Source organism: Dasypus novemcinctus, chromosome 17 (genome assembly GCF_030445035.2).
Source record: "Dasypus novemcinctus isolate mDasNov1 chromosome 17, mDasNov1.1.hap2, whole genome shotgun sequence".
In the NCBI taxonomy this organism is placed as follows: Eukaryota; Metazoa; Chordata; class Mammalia; order Cingulata; family Dasypodidae; genus Dasypus; species Dasypus novemcinctus.
In genome coordinates this window covers 58,206,643-58,227,090 of record NC_080689.1, presented here as the reverse complement: position 1 = coordinate 58,227,090, position 20,448 = coordinate 58,206,643, and the positions used below count along the sequence as shown (strand labels likewise).

Here is a 20,448-nt window from a genome sequence, read left to right as displayed (position 1 = left end):
TAACAGCAAAATAACACCCTTCAAAGGATGGTAACATTATACGAAATCTCTATAATGTAACATCTGTAATATCTCATATATGATTTAAAAATTACTAGATATCTGAAGGATCAGGAAAATATGATTCATAGCCAAGAATATAAAAGACTGATTGGAAAAACATTCATAGACAATCCAGATATTAGAATTAGCAAATAAGGACTTTAAAAAGACAATGATAAATATGTTTTTAAAATATACATAAAAATACGGAGTGAAAAGATAGGGAATTTCAGGAGAGATAAAGAAACTTTGATGCATAAAATATTAAATAAAAAATATAGAATCAAACACTTATTGTATGAGTTTAATAGCAGATTGTACACTGTAGAAGAAATAATCGATGAACTTTAAGACAGAACATGGACAATAGAAATTATCCAAACTGAAGAGCAGAGAAAAAAAATGTTGCAAACAATTTCAAAGACCTATGGGATAGTATCAAGTGATCTAACATATGTGCAGTTGGAGTCTGAAAAGGAGAACAAAGAGAGAATGAGGCTTAAAAATGTTTGAAAAACTCTTCAAATTTCATTTAAAACATCAACTTACTGATTTAAGAAACTCAAAAACCTCAAGCACAATTAGCAAAGAAAATAGTCATATCATAGCAAAATAAAACTGCTAAAAGTCAAGTAAAGAAAAAAGTTAAAAATCAGCCAAAGAGAACAAGACACAAATTATAGAGAGGAACAATGATAAGGATTACATCTGATATTTTAGAAACAATGGAAACAGAAGACAATGGAACTGAAGTGCTAAAAGTAATTAAAAAATCACCAACCTAAAATTCTATTTCAATAAAAATATGATTCATAAATGAAAGCAAAATATATTTTCAGATAAAGGAAGATGGAGAGAATTCATTTCCATCAGGTATGCACTACAAAATATAGTAAAGGAAGTTCTTCAGGCTTAAGGGAATCAATATCAGAATGAAATTTGGATCTACAGGAGGAAATGGAGAGAGAAATGGTAAATGGATAATAAATATAAGACAATTTTCATCTTTATTCTTAATTTATTTAAAAAACAACTGTAATGCAAAAGTAACAGTATTTTGGGATTTATAATAAAGATAGAAGTAAAATATAAAACAACAGTAATAAAGATGTGGATAAGTGGAAATTTACTGTTCTAAGGCTCTTACATTATGCATGGAGGAATAGGATATTAATTCTGTGTAGACTATAATACATTAAAGATACGTTTTCAAACAGTAGGTCAACTACTAAAAAATGCACAGAGATATAGTTAAAATCTATTGAGGAAGATAAAACATGAAAAATGTATGATTATTCCTAAGGCAGGCATAAAGGAGGAAAAAGGAACAGATGGGACAAACAGCAAAATTATAGACCTACACTAAACTGTATCAATAATTGGATTAATGTAAATGGTCACAACACTGTATTTAAAAGGATTAGATTGTAAAACTGATTTTAAAAGTTAGGAAATGAGATAAAGATCTTGAAACATAAGAAAAAGCTGGAAGATTTACTATACTTAATATAAAACTATAATAATTAAGGAATTATGGTATTGACAGAAGAATGGAATGGAATAGAGAGCTCAGAAATAAATATATACATATAAAGTCAATTCCTTTCCAAAAAGACTTCAAGGTTATTCAAAAGGGAAAAGAAAAATATTTCAAATAAATAGTGTGGGAGCAACGAAATATCTGAATGGAAGAAAATGAACTTTGATCCCTACCTCAGACCATATACAAAACTTAATCCAAGAAAGAACATAAAACTAAATATAAAAACTAAAACTATAAAATGTCCTAATATAGTTTGGAAATGATTTCTAAGTCTGCACAATAAAAATAAATGTCTAAATGTTGTACTGAATAATTATATTACCCAGATAATGTGTGTGTGTTTACATATTTTTTTTAAAAGCAAATTTTAATTTGGGACTAGATTTCTTGATTTCTTTTTTTTTTTTTAACTCAATAATGCTTTGTGGTATTATTCTATGTCATCAAATATAGGACTATCTTTAATGGCTGCCTAGTATACTACTATACAGACTTAATACAACTTATTCAATTCTCTATTAATGGGCATTTGAGCTGTTTCTATTTTTGGTAGAGGATGGGTGGCAGTGATAAACAACTCTGGATTTCAGCCAGTGGGAGAGGGGTCCCTGACATATGGAACCTCCCTCGCCAGCCAATTGGGGGAGGAGGTTCCATTGGGTCCCTAAACCTGGGTCATGTTCATTTCTACTCCCTCTAGCTCACTGTAGTACAAGGTTGAGCAGAAGAATAAGTTCAGCTCTGACTCTCCTTGGAGCATTGCTGGTTTATCTTGATACATTATTATCATTTAGGGGCTGAAAAATGCCCTGCCCACCTCCTACCTCAGTTGTCCAATGGCAAAAAGTTGTTGTAATGTTTGATATTAACAATTGCATTTCCAGTTTTCTGATTATTGCCCTTAAAGTGGCCACATCTACCAGTCCATTACCATTTCCAGAATTCTCTTTCAGCAGTCCACTTACTTACTTCTTCAAATATTTTAAGCAAGGTACACTTGAAGATTGCAGCTCCTGCCAACTTAGCAGAGTATCACCGGTCATTTTTGGCCAGGTGACATCATGCTGAGCTACTATAGCTGTCAACCAATGACCTGCTGCTTGGGGTTTACCCTCAGTTCATCTGCATTTTAGGTGAGGTTCTCTTTATCTGCCACTCATGGATGTCCCAGCTGAGCTTTTTACTGGGCATGAGGAAAGAGAGGGTGAGATCAATGATGACATTTCTAGGGTGTCATGAGCATGCCCCCAGTCTCTTCTGGTCCAGATGTGGTGTTCCCAGCATGAAGTTCTTTTAAATGTCTTTCCAGAGCTCCCCTTGAAGATGAGAGTGGGGGTGAAAAAGCATGCCTACTAACTCTGAGGATTTGCTTTTCCAAATATTTCCCAAACAGGCTGCTTTGTTTATGTGCAATGTGTACTGACATCACAACTTACTTGAACATTTTCTACTATCTTGGGCCAGAAAAACCATGCCCTAAATAGCTCCAGCATCCACTTCTTTTCTAAGGGTCAAAATCTTCACTTATCTCTAGCAGCAACAGTAGAGGGGTAGATGGGGTGACAATGGTGGTGATAACTTCTTCCATGGGGCACGCGTGACTCGTAATGTAACATCCAATTTCTCATTAAATACAAAGACTTCCTACCACCCACAAAGCAGAATTGCTGGGGTTGTAGAGGGAGCTCTCTTTCCTCACTAGCAAGGGTTGGTTTCTTTCTTTTCTTCTCCACTTACTACCTTATAGTCTGCTGCACCGTGTGTGGCTCCCTTACCGCCATCTGGAACATCTGGGATGAGTTTAGGATTACATGGGTCCAGTCTTTCGGTGGCCCCAGACTGTCCCATTGATAACCGACTTGGAGGAGGGTACTCTTTACTGGACCTGATAGTGCATTTGGCCAGCCTGGTGGGTGAGGTCAATTGTCTTTCTCTTGCTTACCCAAGAATGAAAATGAGCAATGAAATTAAAATCCACGACTGCTGCCAGCCAGCATTGTCCCACAGCAATTGGTTAGCCCTGATAAGGACAAGAATTAGAGATTTTTGTCTGTCCACACTTGGAAGATCACTTTAGGGCTAGGAATCTTGAGCCTATCAAGCTGCCACCCAGTTCTAGCTGACGTTTATGCACTGGCCTGGGGACCACGGGTAGAAATGCTCACTCAGCTGCTGGTCACGGTTGGTGAATATTCTGTAGCAAAAAAAAAACAGCTATTGACTACCCAAAGGTTATTCCCCATCCCCCTCTTTCCTGCTAACAGGACCCTAATTTGTTTGAGTACCTGTTAAAAATCCCTTAATTAGAAAATACGTTCCTTACTTTAGATCCAGGAGATTAATCATGACTAGTCTAAAGCCATGGTTTTCAACTGATTTTTGAGCACTTTTTCCCTAGGAGACTTTTTTTGCTTGACAGAATTGGGGGTGGGGTGGGGGGCACAGACTCAGCTAGCATGCATCCCTGCCCTTGCCCTTTCCTATCACCCTTCCTTCAATGAGGACATGATGCTGATGCCAGGAGATGCAGCAGCCATCTTGGGACCCGAAGGTAACAAATGTGGAGAAGAAACTTCAGAGAAAAAAGAAAGAGCTTGGTGTCTGATCGCATCATGCTGGAGTTACATCAGCTCTGGACTATTTTCCTCTCTGCATCACATCACTGTGACTGAGTTCCCAGTTATTTACAGGCATTCCTTATGGATACAACTGAAAGAGGCACACGGAACCTGGGATCTGGGCCTACCGCTGGTCTAGTGCCCCCATTTCTCTCAGTAACCCCCTTCGGAAATTCCCAGCACATCATATTCCTGTACTTGAACTGCAGAAACCCAATCTTGTGGATGACTGTGGGTAAGAGGCTCCTTCTAGAATGGCTAAAAATAAATGCCACTTGAAGCCCACTGTCCAGTTCTGCCTGGCCTGCAATTCTTCATTCAGGCATAAGCCCCAGGGCTCCCTCAACTCTAAGAGAAATGCCTGAGGTTGTGGCAACTCTGGAAGGACTCAGGACAAGTTCAGAGCTGAATCAAGTGCTTCTTGGGGTCTTGTGCCTCGAGGCCTAGGTCACCCCACTTTAAGGTGGTAAGCCCATTTCCCCAGCATGCTTTTAGTCGATTGGGAGGGATTCTGTGGCTCTGTGCAATCTCAGCACATTCACCTCTCCTGCTCATGCTGGAACATATAACCTTGTGAGGGGCACCCCAATCACCCACCCCTCATGGCCTCCAATGACACAGCCCACACCTCAACCCTCCCCTGAAAAGTTGCCTTTCCCACACTCACAAGAGCATGATTGTAGGCACAGAATCCCTGTCTTCTCGTTCATGACCTTTGGGCATTTCACTCTTGTCCTGCTTGACCCAAATGAATCACCATAACAGGGAGAATCCTGGGGTACTTGTGGGCCTCCTGCAGCATGAGGTTGGACCCCACACCCAAGGGTCCACTAGGATTTTTTATGCCTTGAGCTCCTCAGTGTATTCCACCACTAACCCTCCCCACTGCCCTGAGGGGTGGCATAGGAGCCGCGGCGATGGCCTGGGAGTAGCATGAAGGAGCTTTCTGGGGTCTAGAGAATGTCATATATCTTCACCTGGGTGATGTTTACCTGGGCGTATAAATGTAAAAATGTATGTGTGTGTGCACGCATGTATGCATATAAAATTAAATATTTAAATTTAAAATACAGTTGAATAGGGGAGCAGATGTAGCTCAAGTGGTTGAGTGCCTGCTTCCCACATATGAGGGCCTGGGTTCAATCCCTGGTATCTCCTAAAAAAACCCCACCACAATGCAACTGAATAACAAGAAAGCCTGCTCCCCCTACAGCAGTTTTGGAGCGGGTACAGGACACACAAGATGGCCATGACCATCTCTGACGGCTGCGCTGATCCAGGAGCCAGGTCAGACGGCTGAGCGCTGCTGGGGAACCTGGGTCTATGGATAGCGACTGCTCAACCCACACTGGGATGGCTGGGGGGTACTGCCCGCAGGAAAAGCACCGCCCAAATGGAGGCAGGCCCCGTTAGAGAGTGCCCCAGGAACACTGCTGAGAAACGCTCTGGGCTGGCAGCTGGACAAGGGAAAGCAGGACATTCCCGGCAGGATACGGGGCACTGCTCCTGACCCTTGGGAATCTAAGGGCCTGAGGTGGGCAGGGGGCCAGAGGATGAACACTGGGCAGCCGCTGCCCTCGGCTGGGAGGTTGGCCCCTGCAGACCCACGGCCTGAGGCTCGGGGCCCGCCGGCTCCTCTCCGAGGCCGCAGAGAGGCAGGAGTGACCAGCAGAGGTGCCGGTGGCGCCTCCAGGGTGGGAGGGGCTCGTGAAGGGCAGAGGAGCATCTGCCAGTGCAGGGCCGTCCTCTAGAGAGGAGGCCAGAAACATGACCTCTGACTTGGCCCTCCTCTCTGGGAAAAGGCTCTTGGGCAAGCATGGAATTTTTGCAGAAATCCCGGAGACTTACTGGGGGGAGAATTTTGTGCGGATCCCAGCTGGGACTGAGACATTCTGTAAGGACTTCTGGGTACCCCTCCAAGTGTGTGTTTGCCGAAGAGCTGAGGACTCCATCTGCTGGGGGGATCTTTTTCTTGGGAAAGGAGGAGCTGGACAGTCTAAATGCAGTAACAAACCCCGGAGGCGAGGAGCAGCTCTGCAGGCAGTGTGCTGTCTGCTGCTCAGGTGTGTCCCCAGTCTGGCCCCCCAAGGACTCAGGCTCAAGACTCTGGGGTGGGTGGGCGGACTGCGAGTAAAAACCAGCAGAAGCAATAGGAAAGTGTTTTCCTCTACAGTTTCTCTAAGAAACCAAGGCACGTGCAACGTGCGCTGCAATGAAGTGAACTGAGACACCGAGGGGGTATCTTATTTCTGCGTGGCGTGTGGAGGGCCATCTCCTCTGGCCCCCGAGGTTCCCCGGATCAGTGGCAGAGATGGGGCACTGGCCAGGGCGCAGTGCAAGGGGGCATGGGCAGCACATGGCAGGGACAGTGCAGTGCAGCTGAGGGCATGGGGGTTGTGGGTTTTCCCAGCTCTAAGAGGCAGGGTGCAGATGTCAGCAGATGTAACCAACAGTGACAGCCCAGAGAGAGGAAGAAAAAAAAAAAGTAGGTTTTCCTGCTTGGAAGAGCACTGGGCTAATTCTTAGCCGCTTCTTAGGAACTCTCAGAAAGACTCATAAATCAGTACCATCGATTTGGAAGCGGTTCAAGTACTTCAGCCACAGGTCTGTTACTAGCAGTAATGTGATCCTATTGTACACAGAAGTCTGGGGCTTTGATAAACATGGAACACATTTGCGTCAGGGCCACTGGTTTGAGATTCCAATGTGGTAAATTTCACCTCGTCCTGCAGCAGATGAGCTCTGTGGACAGATGTCTGCAGTGGTCACCAGTTGGACAGTAACATTTTGAATGTTTTTCTTCTTCTGTGTTTTGATATTACTTAAATTTGCACTATAAGTGGCTTTTATAACTAGAAAAATGACACATTTATTTTAGGGGAAAAAAATTATATTTAAAGCAAGCCAACTCGGGGGGTGGAACCCATTTGTAATAGGACCTGAAGATGGTGTGGTCACACCGAGTCAGGGCGGGCCTTGTTCCTGTTACTGGCGCCCTTATGAGAAAAGGGAATGCACATGGAAGACACGAGAGAGCGCCATGTGAGGGAGGATTGCAGGAATGCTACACACTCCAGGGGAAAGCAAGCCCTGCCAATACCTTGATTTAGGAGTTCTAGCCTCTCGAACCGTGACATCATAAATTCTTGTTGTTTCAGCCAACCCATTGTGGGGTATTTGTCATAACAGCCCTGGCCGACTAAGACGCCACCCGAACAGTCAGCCGGCAGCAGGCCCCCGCCACCACTGGAGGGCTCAGGGGCAGGGAGGGTAGGCTACTGTCATGGGGACTTCAGCGCATGGGACAGAACTGGGATTGGAGGAGGAGGCTGGCTATCAGGGGCCAGGGGGCCATAGGGTGGGGATGGACTGGTAGCCACAGTGACTTGATTCTGGATTCACTGGGCTGGATTCTGGGTGTGCCTTGACCCGGCCTTGGCCCATCGCATCTAATTCCACCCAAGATCTGGTTTTGCACACACCTCCACTTGCCTTATCCTCAGCAAGCCACATGCAACCCAGTCCATCGGTCCCCCTAGCCTGCCCAACCACACCCTGTTTAAGCCCACTCAGAGCCTTGGCTTAGGGCTTAGGCCCCTGCTGGGCAATCACACATTCACTGAGGGCTGTAGGTAACCACACCACCACCCAGAAGAGCTACCCTGCACAGGACCTGGCCCTCAGCAGCAACCTTGGTCACATTGCATACACTGTATAGCATCCTGTTCTATCCTGCTCTGTTTAAAGTGCTCCAAACTCCAACATGACCTTCTGTGGACATTCATGTCTTCATCTCCAATACTTCTTCCCCATTTGTTCTTGCTGCTAAGGGAAGAGTGGCAGATGTTCTGGGTGGTTTGGGTAGGAATGGGCAGTTAGAAAACCAGTGCTGAATCCAGGTCCCTTTAATTTATAACAGAGAGAAATGCCTGGGGGTTATTTCTGCCTAAGGGGTTCAGACCAGTTCAAAAGGAACAGCTGGGAGGCCAGTTCACTTGGATCTCTCTTGGGGATTTTCCATAGCAGAGGCTGGGTCCCCACAGGGAATGAGATTCCTTAGAATCCCACCACCAATTTTCAGGAGACGGAGATGCAGACTCAGAACCGACAGCGTAAGTCTGTGCTGTGGCCAGTATGTCCTTTCCTCCCTCCTCCCCGCTCTCTAAAATTCTCAAGGATTTCTCAAGGGAAACCCCCAGAAGAGAAACAAGACCTAGGAGAGGCCCCCGCTCCTTGGCACCATGCGATGTCTGCTGTGCTGGCTTGCTGAGGGTGCCCATAGCTGAGGACAGTACAGGGGGCACCCTGGTGACCGAACACTAGTTCGCTGAGACAAGAAGAAACTTTATTGCTCTAACCCCGATGGAGAAACGTGCCCTCGTTTCCTGATTGCACAGCTAGGTATCAGGTCGAAAGGCAGAACGGGGAGAACTGCCACCAGCACTGTCCTGCAGGCAGAGGGAGGGCTGGCAGCGCCATCCTGGTGGGTCCTCTGTCCTCATGACCGACCTATCGGCTCAGAGCCCGGGGATCTCACCGCAGATGGAGAGTCCCATAAAGGACAGAAGTTGGACTGCGAAACAGGAATTGGGGTCAATAGCCAATGCCGCACCTTTAAGAAAAAGAGAACCATTTTACAAGAGAGGAGATCGCTTCATGGCTTTAAGACTCCAGAGTAGAATATACATTATACAGTGCACCTAGATCCAATGTGATGCTCAGAATAGGAGCTCTACTAGCATAAGACTGTGGGACTAAATTGGAGGATCCTGTTAGCCCTGCCCCTGGAGTAATGGTCCCACATCTCTTTTCTGTTTCTTTAACTGACCTTTAATCGTTCCCCTTAACCCCCCAGTCCCTCAAGCACTCCCTGTTTTCCTCTTGGATCTTCCTATTATGAAGAAGTCTTGCTGGTTGGGTTACTTTATACTAAGATGTAGGAGTCTGGCAACAGCCAAAACAGGAAGAGGTTATTGACAATCTCTGGAACAGCAAGCAGATCCCAAAGTCTCATCTGGAAACTTTCCAAGCTGGTTGCCACTGATCCCTCCATCACATCCCCAGCAAGACCCTGAGATCCCTTTCCCAGTGCAGTCTTCACTTCCATCCTCTGGGCAGTCTGAGGACCCAGAAGGAATGGACTTCCGGTGGCAGCGGAATGACAGGCATATCCTGCTTGAGCAGGGGTACTGAAGCTTTGGGTCAGGTTGGGTAATCGCCCACTGTCAAATCTCATTGACTAGACAACTAACTGTCCACTAGACCTTCTGGTAAGACTGATTCTCCTCCCCACTCTTTATAGTGAGCTCCCTGGTATAAATGTGGCCAAGGATGGCCCCTGTATGTCTGCCCAGTGTGCTGTTACTTAATCACAGCAGGCTAGGGACCTCGGCCAAAGACCATTGTGCCAGATTCAAAGTCTTCCCCACACCCAATAGCCCAAGTAGCAGTATTTAGCTATTTAGAGCTGACCCATGAAACTGCACCCAACCTCTGCTGGCCATAGATAAAAGACGCTGGGAGTATACAAGCCCTCAAGCCCGTAAGAGCTCTCTGACCCAGAGACTCCCCACCACTCACGCAAGCCCCCTCCCTGAATTCCCCTCTCCCCTGGAGTTCTCTTCTTCTGTTTCCCCTTCTGAGTGGTCCCTTGTGCCGCAGCCTCCAGAAGGTCTCCTCCGAAAGGGTCTGCCCCTCCCAGGAACCTGTCCAAACACTGCCCGAATAAAATATGTGTGCTTAGTGATCAAATCGTTTTCCTGATCAGCTCTGAAATCCTGGAAGTCATAATGTCCCTGTGTCAGGACATCACATCTGTCATGGAGGGGAAATATATTCCAAGCCACCTTATTTCTACAGTGGGTAAAGAAATCGAGCAACCCTGAACACTGTCACGAGCATTTGCCAATGACTAGGAAATCGTGCTGTGCTTTCTGACTCACCCAGGGATTCTAGCTAAGGTGTTAACATACCTTCTCTCTGTTGCTGGGCAAAATATGTAGGGACGTCTCTGCACAGGTCCTTGACGGGTATTCCATACTGGGCCAAGTTCTTGACCCGGGTGGGCAGGACAGTGTAGGTCAGGCCGCGGGTGGCCGGGTAGTGCTGTAACTCCTAGAAGAGGCGGCACACAGAAACACGGGGATGGCAGGGAGCTGCGGTGCGGCCAGGAGGAAGAGCCACATTCCAGGGACTTCCCGCCATCAGACTGTGACAGCGCAGATGGGCAGTTCAAGGTATGAAAGTAGCTGTGACCATGAACTTGTTCCTGAGTTTGGTCTTGAACAGCAATATCCTATCTGGCCACAAGATGATGATGTTACTCCAGAAAAATCTGTGTGTGTCGTGTGTCGTCTGTGTCCCTGTGACTTTTTCTCCGTCTTTATTCCTTTCACCCTTCATCATTTCGCAATTCTTCCAACTTCTAAAGCTCTCCCCATCTCTAATGATAATAAGGAATGGCTTCAAAATCATTTGTATTTATTCTATGTTCTAACTTGTTAAATCAGACGTGTAGAATGCTTTCTATTGCTCTCTTTAAACACAAAAACTGACAAGTTACTTGATTCTTAGGTGACCTGAAGTTCCACCCCCTCCCCCCCAAGGACAGGGGTGCCACCCAAATGTGCTGTGACCTTTCGCTAAGCAAATGGGCAGATTTCAACCGCTTGCGAAGGACTTCCTGCTGGCTTTTTAACTTATCTGACTCCCATTGTCACTTGAGAGGCTGAGGGCTTCAGCAGTCCTGGGGTTATTTTAGGCTAAAGATAAAAGGTGTGTGGAGGGAGTGGAAGAGGAAAGGGGGAGCGGAGGTGTGAGCTGTGGGGGAAAGAAGCCAACACTCTATTAATTCACTCTAATATTTATGTTCAGTCATTTGTATTTGTGAACATGTAGTTCAAACCTTTTGGGAACGCATGAAAATTATATCTATGAAATTTACATTGAAAATATGGCTGGACTTAGATGAGCTATTGGCTGGCCTTGGAGACCCTTGCAATCCTTTTGTTCTGTTTTGGATCATTTCTATTGAACAGTCATAAAGTCACTGGTTCTTTCAAGGCCTTTCACCAGCAGAAAGAGCAAGCACAAACCAAGTATTCTGCGTGAAGGGCATTGTCCTAAAAGGTTGGCAAGCAGAGTTAGAGAAAAAAGAAAAAAGAGAGACCACAAGAGTTGGTTTCACTTACCTGCCAATCCAGGGCCTTGCTAATTTCCTTCAAAGCTGGAAAGATAGCTTGGTCCATCTTGGCCAGGACACAGACCATCTTACTATACAGCTTAGCCGCCAGGAGGTCCTGAAAGCAACAGAGCAGATGCATTTCATTCATTCATAGGATTTTAATGGACTCCTGCTCTCCATCAGGCGCTGGCACATAGCTGATCTTTTGACTCCGTGGTGGAGGGCCCTAGTGGAGCGCTGCCCAGAGCCAACGGCCAAGGTCAGGACCCACGAGGGCCTTGGGTGCTCTCCCCTGCTGCAGACATGGAAGGAACCCCCAGGGCACCATGGGGCCAGAAGGGGAGAGGGTCAGCTCTGGTCATAGAGCTGAAATTAAGGTCCTGTTCTGTCCCTTGGCAGTCATCATGATCCTCAGTTTCCTCATCTGTAAAAGAGGAATAACAGCCCCTTCCCCATGGCGTCACCACAAAGGTGAGAGGATGACAGGAGATATTTCCTGGGGGAAAGCACCCTGAGGTTACGGAGCACTCTCTGAACGTAGGGAGCCCTGGGTCAGGACTCCCGCCCTGGTCTGCTGTGGCCGCCCCCTCATTCGACGCAGGGTCTTTTGCTTGGCCTCCCTCAATGTCAGGTGTGAGAAATGGGTGTTTTTGTTTGTTTGTTTTGTTTTTGTTTTTTTCCAGCAGTGTCTGAAGCTCAAGGGCACACCACCAGCATCTGCTTTCTCCAGCCCAGAATAGTTCTGACGTTTTCTGTCCTATACTGAGACTTCTGTGGAGTGTTGTGTTTGAAGAAAGATTTCCATGGCTTAGAACAAAGCTGGAGATCACCAGACCGCGTTCCCTCTAGGAGGATTCGGGGAAGGTCTCCTTGAGGAAATCAGGAAGGAGTTAGGTGAGGAGTGAGGAGATGGTATTCAGGCAAGAGAACACGGTGGGCACAGGTGGAGTGGGGAGAAAGCTCTGTGTTTGAGGTGTCCATCCTGAGATGTCCACTGTGGCTGCAGCGTGCACAGGGCGGTGTGGGGAGCAGCTTCCAGCCAGCAGGAGCTACATCCCAGAGGGCCTTCTAGGCTGGCATTTTACTTCATTCAATCCCCTCAGAATCCTGTTAGGTAGGAAAGGCAGCCGTTGATGCTGTTTTTCATATAAAGAAGCTGAGGTTCACAAAGCCTAGTTGACGGTTATGTGGTCCTAGAGCTTTTCTGTGGGGGAGCCGGGCCAAGCATATGGACTTTTACTGCCTGATCTGCATCTTTCTGCCTGGCCTGACTACCTAAGGAGATGGGCAAATTGAGGAAAGACTTCTGAATATGGAAATAAATCACTCTTCTTCTTTGGGAATAGACTGACTGAAATCTGGGGTCAAGACAAAACTGCATGTGTAGGACATACAATACAAAAAATGGGGGCTTTAAATGGTTTTCTTACTTGGGAAGTCTTTGGTAGCTCTGTGAAGCCAACACCTTCAGGAACGTGAAGGACGTGGGATGATCCTTTGAGACCAGAATAGTGCCTCATACAGTCTCTGATTTGAAAAGAAGTCACCAGAGCTGCAGGAGTACACCTAAGGGCATGGACTCCCACCGAGGGCCTAAACCTAGAGGATGCCAAGGTAGGCAGTGCCCTCCTTTCTCTAGAAGAACATGAGGCTAAATTTTGGACCAGACAAGGTGTTTTTTGTTTGGCATTGTAATGAATGCGTTTCACATCTTACATTCTTGTAGTCCAAGATTCCATCCCATTCACTCAAAACATTGTTGTCTCGGATGCTGACCATACCTCGGAGGGCATTGACATGGATAATCTGACTCCCGAAAGAGCCATCCAGAGGATGACTGTCAATGGTATTCTGGAGAAAAACAAGTAACAGTGAGAAAAGTTGAAAAGTCCAGAATTCCTACCTTACCCCGACCTTGCAGGCTTGAGACTGTGAGGGAGGTCACCTTTGATCAGCGCCCTGTGCGATAGTTCTGTGGCAGGTGGGCTAGGCAAGTTTGACCCCTCTCTACCCTCACTCACCATCAGAACCAAGGATGGAGTTAGGAAGAAGGTCACAAGAGTGGAGGACACAATCTGCAATGGAAACGAATATCAGTGCGTGCTCCCTGAGCCTCGGATGAGCCCGGGGTCCACAGCCCAAAGCCCAGGGGGCATGGAGCCTTCTTAAAATGATCTGTAACTTTCATAGCCGCTTGAGCTCTGGGACCCCGAGGCTGTGGTTCAGAGTGGTTGATATGTGGGGTGTGCTGGCTTCCCAGGAATCAGAGCATCATAGTTTACTCAAGGACACCTCTTATTTGCTACCGATGTAACAGTTTGCTCTACACCTCCCATTATTCATTGGACTAAATGTTAGGCAGCCTGACTAACCACTTGATGTGCACAGAGAGCCAGACCGTCCCTAGGCCAAATTGTTAAAAAAGTAACAGTTCAGGTTTCTCAGTCTTCCCATTCTTGGCCTGAAATATACTTCACTCCTCTCCACCTCCAGGAATTCCTGCCCCTCTCCCCTCTGGACACTGATTTCTTCCTGCTTTCCTTTCCTCTAGATTTTTCCACTTTGCCTGAGGATAAAAGACTTGGTACCACTATTTTCACCTGACTTTGAAATAGATTGTACTCAAATGCGGCTAGTTCTTGGGGTATTTGTAATTAACTATTTCCTCTTGGTGTGGCCTGCCTTGCTTGTTGAGGGAATTTCAGGCATCAGAGAGCAAGTGAAAGAAAATTGGTAGGGCAGGAACAGGGCATGGTAAGAAAGCGTGGCAGGGAAATATTCCCACTATCATTTTCATTTCATTATCAGGTCTATTCAGGGCTGATGCATGTCAAGTGCACTCACAATGCAAGCTGGGATTGACAGGCCCTCCCCTTCTCCCCCATCCCCACAGTGTCCCAGGCAATATTCCACATGCAATCATAGCCATGAAAGGTACGATGTGTCTTAAAAGGAACAGAAATCAGCTACTCTATCAACAGTAATCACAATGCAGTAAGGTTAATTAAGGAGGTATATTAGATGCAGATAGGAACAATATTTTATTAAATGATTCTGAGAATTTGCTCCATCTATCAAATACATCTGAAAATTTCCTTCACTGGCAATTCGTAAATAAAATGTATCTAGGAAGAGAGGACCCTAAAATAGGAATAGCTAAATAATCCCAAAGGATTCTTGACCTTTTTAGAAAATAGTTGTTAGTTTCTCTGGGAAAGACTCTTCATTCAGAGGTTCCTAGAGAAAGAGGCCCGCACATTATGTGCCAAACTCATATTTGGAAATTCTATTTGGGTTCAATTTGAAGTGTCCTTGGGAAAAAAAAGAGAATTGCTTCCTGGCTGTTTTGGCTCTGAAAACATAATTACCTATCTCTTAAAAATTAGAAAATATACTTACAAGGCATTTCATGTTGCCCATCTCTCTCGGACCCCATGCAACTGCACACGAAGTAGAATTTTCTTTGTCTCGTTTATTCTCTAAGTCTGGCTTATATAGACACAGACCTCTCAACTCTAGCCATGATAAAGGACGCTGTGGCAGCTAACTGTGATCTGGGTTCCATTGGGGAGGCGGGGGGAAGTGGATGTAATCACAGTAACTTTTCTTTTACTACTTCTGATTAATTTCCCTTTCCCCTGCTGATTCCCCTGCTTCCAAGGCAAACATGGCAAATGAACAAGCCTTTGTGGGCTGGTATGCCTGTGACCTTAGCAACCAAGGTGAGGACTGGAAACAGTAGATCCTGCCTAACGATCCTGACACACAATCAATGAGCTCACTGTTCCTACTTCTCAATTCCAGAAAACTCTTAACAGTGGGGGTGGCGGAGGAAAACCTGAGGAAGCCAAAGAACTCTTTGATAGAATTCTTAGAGTTTGGAGAATTCTAACATGAGATGGATCGAAAAGATATTCGGTCCAGCTCACGACCCAGCCCAGAAATCACATGGCTTGGTGCGATACTGCCTCTGTCCACCCGCCCAGCTCCGCATTCCACCTCTACCAATGTCTACCACTGATTGGTTTTCCTGGTTCTTCACCCTGATATTTTTCTCTCACTATACAATATGTCTCTCTCCTCCCAGCTTTCACTGCAGGGCACTTTTTCCACAAAGGACTGAAACCCTGACAGATAAGGAAACTATTGACATCATGTGGCGAGTCAGGCACCAGTTTAGGCCTTTCCTATATTATTTCATTTTTTCTCAAGCCCTGACTGGTGGGGTCCCAACTACCTGGATCAAATTCTAGAAGTCTAGAACCAAGCACCTATTTCTTCTGAGAGTAGTTGCAGTGTCTGGGTGAGCCCTGGCACTGGAATGATTAAAGAGGAAAGACAAGCGCTCAGTCCTCCAATGCTTAATGTAATTTGGCAACAGGAACTTCAGGTAGATGATCTCTGGGGACTATCAGGTCACCGAGGGCTTGGGTAAAGCTATACTAGTATCTCTGTTGTTCTTGGTCTCTAGGAAACATCATGCATAGCGTATGTACTCAATAGTTCTTGAATGAATAAATAAAATGGATCAAAAGAATGATTTCCAGGAACTAAGAAAATGGCAGACTTTGTCTCTAAATAAGTGAAAATATAAAATGGCTAAGAAATAAAAGTTAAACCCTTTATTCTGAAGCCCAAGGAGTTGGTGGGAGGCTTTATAATGCAATCAAACTTGCAAGCCAGTAGGGTTCTGAAAATCCACTGTGAATCCCCTAATAAAGACTTTGTAGCAATCACCAGAAGAGAAAACAGGAAGGTGAACTGCAGAAAATCAAAGGGAACTGTCATTATGGGTACTTATACAGCACTTTAAAACTTACAATTTGCCTTTTTTTTTTATCCCACCCACTTCCCCCATGTTGTATTTGTTTGTAGAATTGTCTGAGCAGACCATTAAACTGCACATTTTCACTAAACTGCAAGCTCTATAAGGTTAGGGACTTTGCTTTGTTCTCTGCTGGAGCTCTAATATTAAGAGTTGCACATGGCAATGTAGGTGCTCAAAAATACATGCATTAAGTGAATGCGTGAATGGATTGTGCTGATGTTATATTGCTCAACTCTGTATTTCTTGCAGTACTTAGCAGTGCCTGGCACATAGGCAGCACACAATAAATATTTATTTAGTTTACTGGCAAATAGTGGAATCACATATTTAATAATAATATAATGAGGAAGACTATTAAAATTTGAATGGTATAGCATTTACAACAAGAAAAAATGGTCTTCTTTATAAACTACAATTATCGTACAATTAGAAGGCTGGCAGAGGGACATCAGTAATGTTTTTGTCCCTGCATTTGGGATAAGGGGTGGAGAAAAAGGAAAAGAAAGCCAGGCATCTGAAGAGTTGTTTGCCTTTTATCTTGCATCCTGGAACCTTTGGCAAGATCGAGGCTCCTTTGCCCGGATCCCTGGTCCTGCTTGGTGTTTGCTAAAACCTTTTGGTTTTCTCTTTAATGTATTTATTGCCTGCTGTAAATCAGAAACTTCCTTGTCCTTATTTTACATTTTCTGGAGTCCTCCGGGGACACAGACTCTCTGTAACATCTCTGATAATTAACTAGTCCTTTCAACTTTGCAGAACTCCGTGGAGTGTCACAACAGAGGAATGATTTTTTTTTTGCTTGGTAGAGCTTTACCCATACTCTACATACATACTGTGTATTTCATGTACATCAGTAACCTACCATGTCTTATGGTCCATAAGCAAAATCTCATTCTGATATTCTTGTTTGTTTGGTGCGGTTGTTTTAACGTTTTCTCCCCCTCAGAGAACAACAAAAAAAACCCAAAAAAACAAAACAGTGTATCTGGCCTTCTTCATGCATGTGCCACTTGTTTTATAGCCCTCTATTCAGCTATGATTAAATTCATTTGCATTCTTAAGCTCCTTTCAAACTCTCCTTTCTCTGCACTTTGGGTTTTCTCCTCTCGGTCCCCTTTACCCCCGACTCCTACAAATATCCCGGGACCCGGATCCCACCTTCTGGGAGGTCCACTGTGCTCCTGTGCTCACTTCCCTTTACGGCTCAGTTTCCCTGGATGGGACTTTTCTTTCATCCTCCTTGGACCCCAGACCCAAGTAATCTCTCCAAGGCAGTCTCCTCTGAGCCTGCACTTCCTGAGCAGGCACCATCTTCTAACAAATACTCTCTGGCTGCGTCTTGTACTCACCAGAGCCACTGTCTTATCCCTACGTCCATGCAGATTTCCCCACTGCTGGATTCTCCTTCTGCTTCCTGAAGTTCATGCCGGGTAAATGGGCAGCCAGGGTCCCCAGTTCACCTCAACTCGTTAGACAGCCGAAACCGTGTTTTACGAAGATCATTTTACAACAAAACTTTTCTTAACGCATATGTTTAGATTTTGGCCCATAGTTGATGGATGGGTTCTGAAATAATCTGCCTGAAACTTCATGTAAAACTTTATTTGTGGGAGAAGAGCCAAAGTGTTCATCAAATTTTTCAAAGGACTCTTATCCAAAAAAGTTTAAAAATCACTGCCTTTAAAGATCCTCTTTTTCCCACAGCGGGAAACATATATATATATAAAAGAACTAAAGAATATTAAAAAGATTCTTTAATATTTTAAATATATATTAAAGTATATTAAATATTTTAATATCATAAATATGTATCTATAAATTAAAGAATTTAGGGAAACGGACTTGGCCCAGTGGTTAGGGCGTCCGTCTACCACATGGGAGGTCCGCGGTTCAAACCCCGGGCCTCCTTGACCCGTGAGGAGCTGGCCCATGCGCAGTGCTGATGCGCGCAAGGAGTGCCCTGCCACACAGGGGTGTCCCCCGCGTAGGGGAGCCCCACGCGCAAGGAGTGCACCCATAAGGAGAGCCGCCTAGTGCGAAAGAAAGTGCAGCCTGCCCAGGAATGGCGCCACCCACACTTCCCCGTGCCGAAGACAACAGAAGCTGACAAAGAAACAAGACACAGCAAATAGAGACAGAGAACAGACAACTGGGGGAGGGGAGAATTAAATAAATAAATAAATCTTTAAAAAAAAAAGAAAGAATTTAAAAATATTTTATATGTTATATACATATGTAATTATATATTATATAAAAATAGATACATTATTCTTTAATTTTTTTCTCTGATCTCTTAATATTGTTTACTCAGGAAAAATTTTATCAACAAGTGGGACATAGTAAAGAGGATTGATTTTTAAGTGGTAAAATCCATTGTACCCATTTCACGGATGCAGGGAATTTAGCTCTGGTAGCTGTAGCTATTATTTCTTAGATATCTACTTATGTTTCATCAATCAACAAATGGTGAGAGAACCTTTTCTGAAATGTTTGTTTTATTTTGGGGATGGGGTGAGCAACCAGAGTTAACCAGCTGACATCATCTGTAAAAGCACATGTACTTATATATGTCATGCTTGCCTTTTTTGACCTATCACCAACAGTAGCTTGAGTAAGAGTGTAGCAGAGGTTAAAATGCAGAGTGAGACTGAATTAGCTGACCATGCTTGTTACTAAGTTCTTTATTCAAGTACAAGTCTCAAATGGCAGGTTTGTGTTTTCTTTCCAAAATGACAAGTGACCAGCTATTAGATCATGTGCCTCCATAAATGCACAGAAATGAGGTTACACCCAAGTCAAAATGTTGGTAAGATTTCTTTGATCTGGCTAAATTTAAGGAACGTGTTTATTAACCATCTGACTGGGGAAAGATCTTGAACGCTCTGACCCACGAGAGGACGCAATCACGCCTGCAGTCCTGTTGAGGGGTCCCCTAGGCTGAGAGGCCATTTCAGAGAACGGGGGATGTGGGCCTGGGTCTGGACAGTAGGACAGGCCTGGAGGGAGGGAGGAGGCTGTGTGCGAACATAACCCATGAAAGGAAACTGGGAGACAAGCGTGGGGGTTGGAAGAGATGCTCTTTCTTAGTCTCCTTTCAACCCCGCTATTGTGTAATTATGAGGTAGGTGTCGATATTTCAATTCTTAAGAGATTTTGACTCAAAGAAAACTAGGGTTCCCGGAAAATTACTGCAAGTTTCACTCTTTCAGCAAAGCACATATGCATGAAGCAACTTGTGCTTCCAGGCATGAGCTAAGCAGTTTGCCACATATGCTATTTCAATCTGTTTCCCATGTTTTCCCAAGGTTTCCTTTTGTTCTCCACTTTTGGTGAGAGGGTGACTCACTAATCCATTGCTGCCTCTTATGTAAGGGAAGAGGAGGGTGTGGTAGCCAGCCTTCAAGCAGCCTCCTCTTCCTGATAGACCCATCCTGGTATAGTCAGTCCCCTTCTACTCTGAAGAGGGCTGCCCTATGTAGCCAAAGGGATACTGTGGAGATGATGGTGTGCGACTTGCTGGGTTAGTTATATAAGAGATACCGTGACTGCTGCATTGTGTTCTCTTGGATTACGCACTCTTGGGAAAGCCAGCTGCCCTGATGTGAGGACACTCAAGCAGCCTACAGAAAGAGCTACGTGGATCCAGAATCAGAATGAGTTCTGTCCTCTTCCTGCGTTCTAGCCTGGTATGTGTGCCGCCTTTCGGCAGAACATAACCAAGAAGCAGCTGGTAAAGGGGTCTGGGAAATGTAATTCTGAGACTTTCTGCCCCCTGAAGTAAAGGAAAGATCTTCAAAGTATCAGCAACCATACAAGGTTACCAGCAGAAAGTGAGGATGAGGATGAGGGGAGATATTGGATATTTAAAAGCAGAAGAGAAGGCAAGCAATAGAGGTTTAGGAGAATTGGACTATGATTGGCCTTGAGGAGTTGAATACAATTGTCTGGCAGTGAGTGGTAAGGACACACTGTGGGTAAGTGGGCCTGAATTTAAAGTTAAATCACTCACCTGACTGTTCTTCTCCAGTTCTGTTCACCTAGATGCCACTAAATGGCCAAAAGCATGGATTAATCAAGAAGGTTCATTGAAGTGAATGGGACAAGGGAGTTGAGAGTATATTTAAGGGAGTGATTGTAATAACTAGCCATGGAATTTAAGCTGGGCAAGGAAAGAAGCAAAGACATGAGAGGTGCAGATGAAGAACACATTTATGCACTGAGTTCTTATCTCCCC

At 45.0% G+C, this 20,448-nt stretch overlaps 1 protein-coding gene across 1 annotated transcript; it reads right to left on the bottom strand.

Annotated features, from left to right (window-relative positions):
- Positions 1 to 8,531: 8,531 nt before the first annotated feature.
- LOC101429678 (gastrokine-3-like) lies at positions 8,532 to 14,986 on the bottom strand. Its single transcript, XM_012518246.4, has 6 exons — positions 14,786 to 14,986; positions 13,408 to 13,461; positions 13,103 to 13,237; positions 11,394 to 11,501; positions 10,176 to 10,317; positions 8,532 to 8,815 (listed from the first exon to the last, which is right to left on the bottom strand). The coding sequence occupies exons 1-6, from the start codon at positions 14,804 to 14,806 to the stop codon at positions 8,721 to 8,723; spliced, it is 555 nt and encodes a 184-aa protein (XP_012373700.2). The 5' UTR covers positions 14,807 to 14,986; the 3' UTR covers positions 8,532 to 8,720.
- Positions 14,987 to 20,448: the final 5,462 nt, after the last annotated feature.

Bases quoted from the DNA above. Each gene is read 5' to 3' on its own strand.
- LOC101429678 (XM_012518246.4), bottom strand. From the start codon at position 14,806: ATGGGCAACATGAAATGCCTT. The intron at 13,462-14,785 runs GTAAGTATATTT...TTTCCATTGCAG, and splicing joins TGGGCAACATGAAATGCCTT to ATTGTGTCCTCCACTCTTGT. The intron at 13,238-13,407 runs GTGAGTGAGGGT...GTTTTTCTCCAG, and splicing joins CTCCATCCTTGGTTCTGATG to AATACCATTGACAGTCATCC.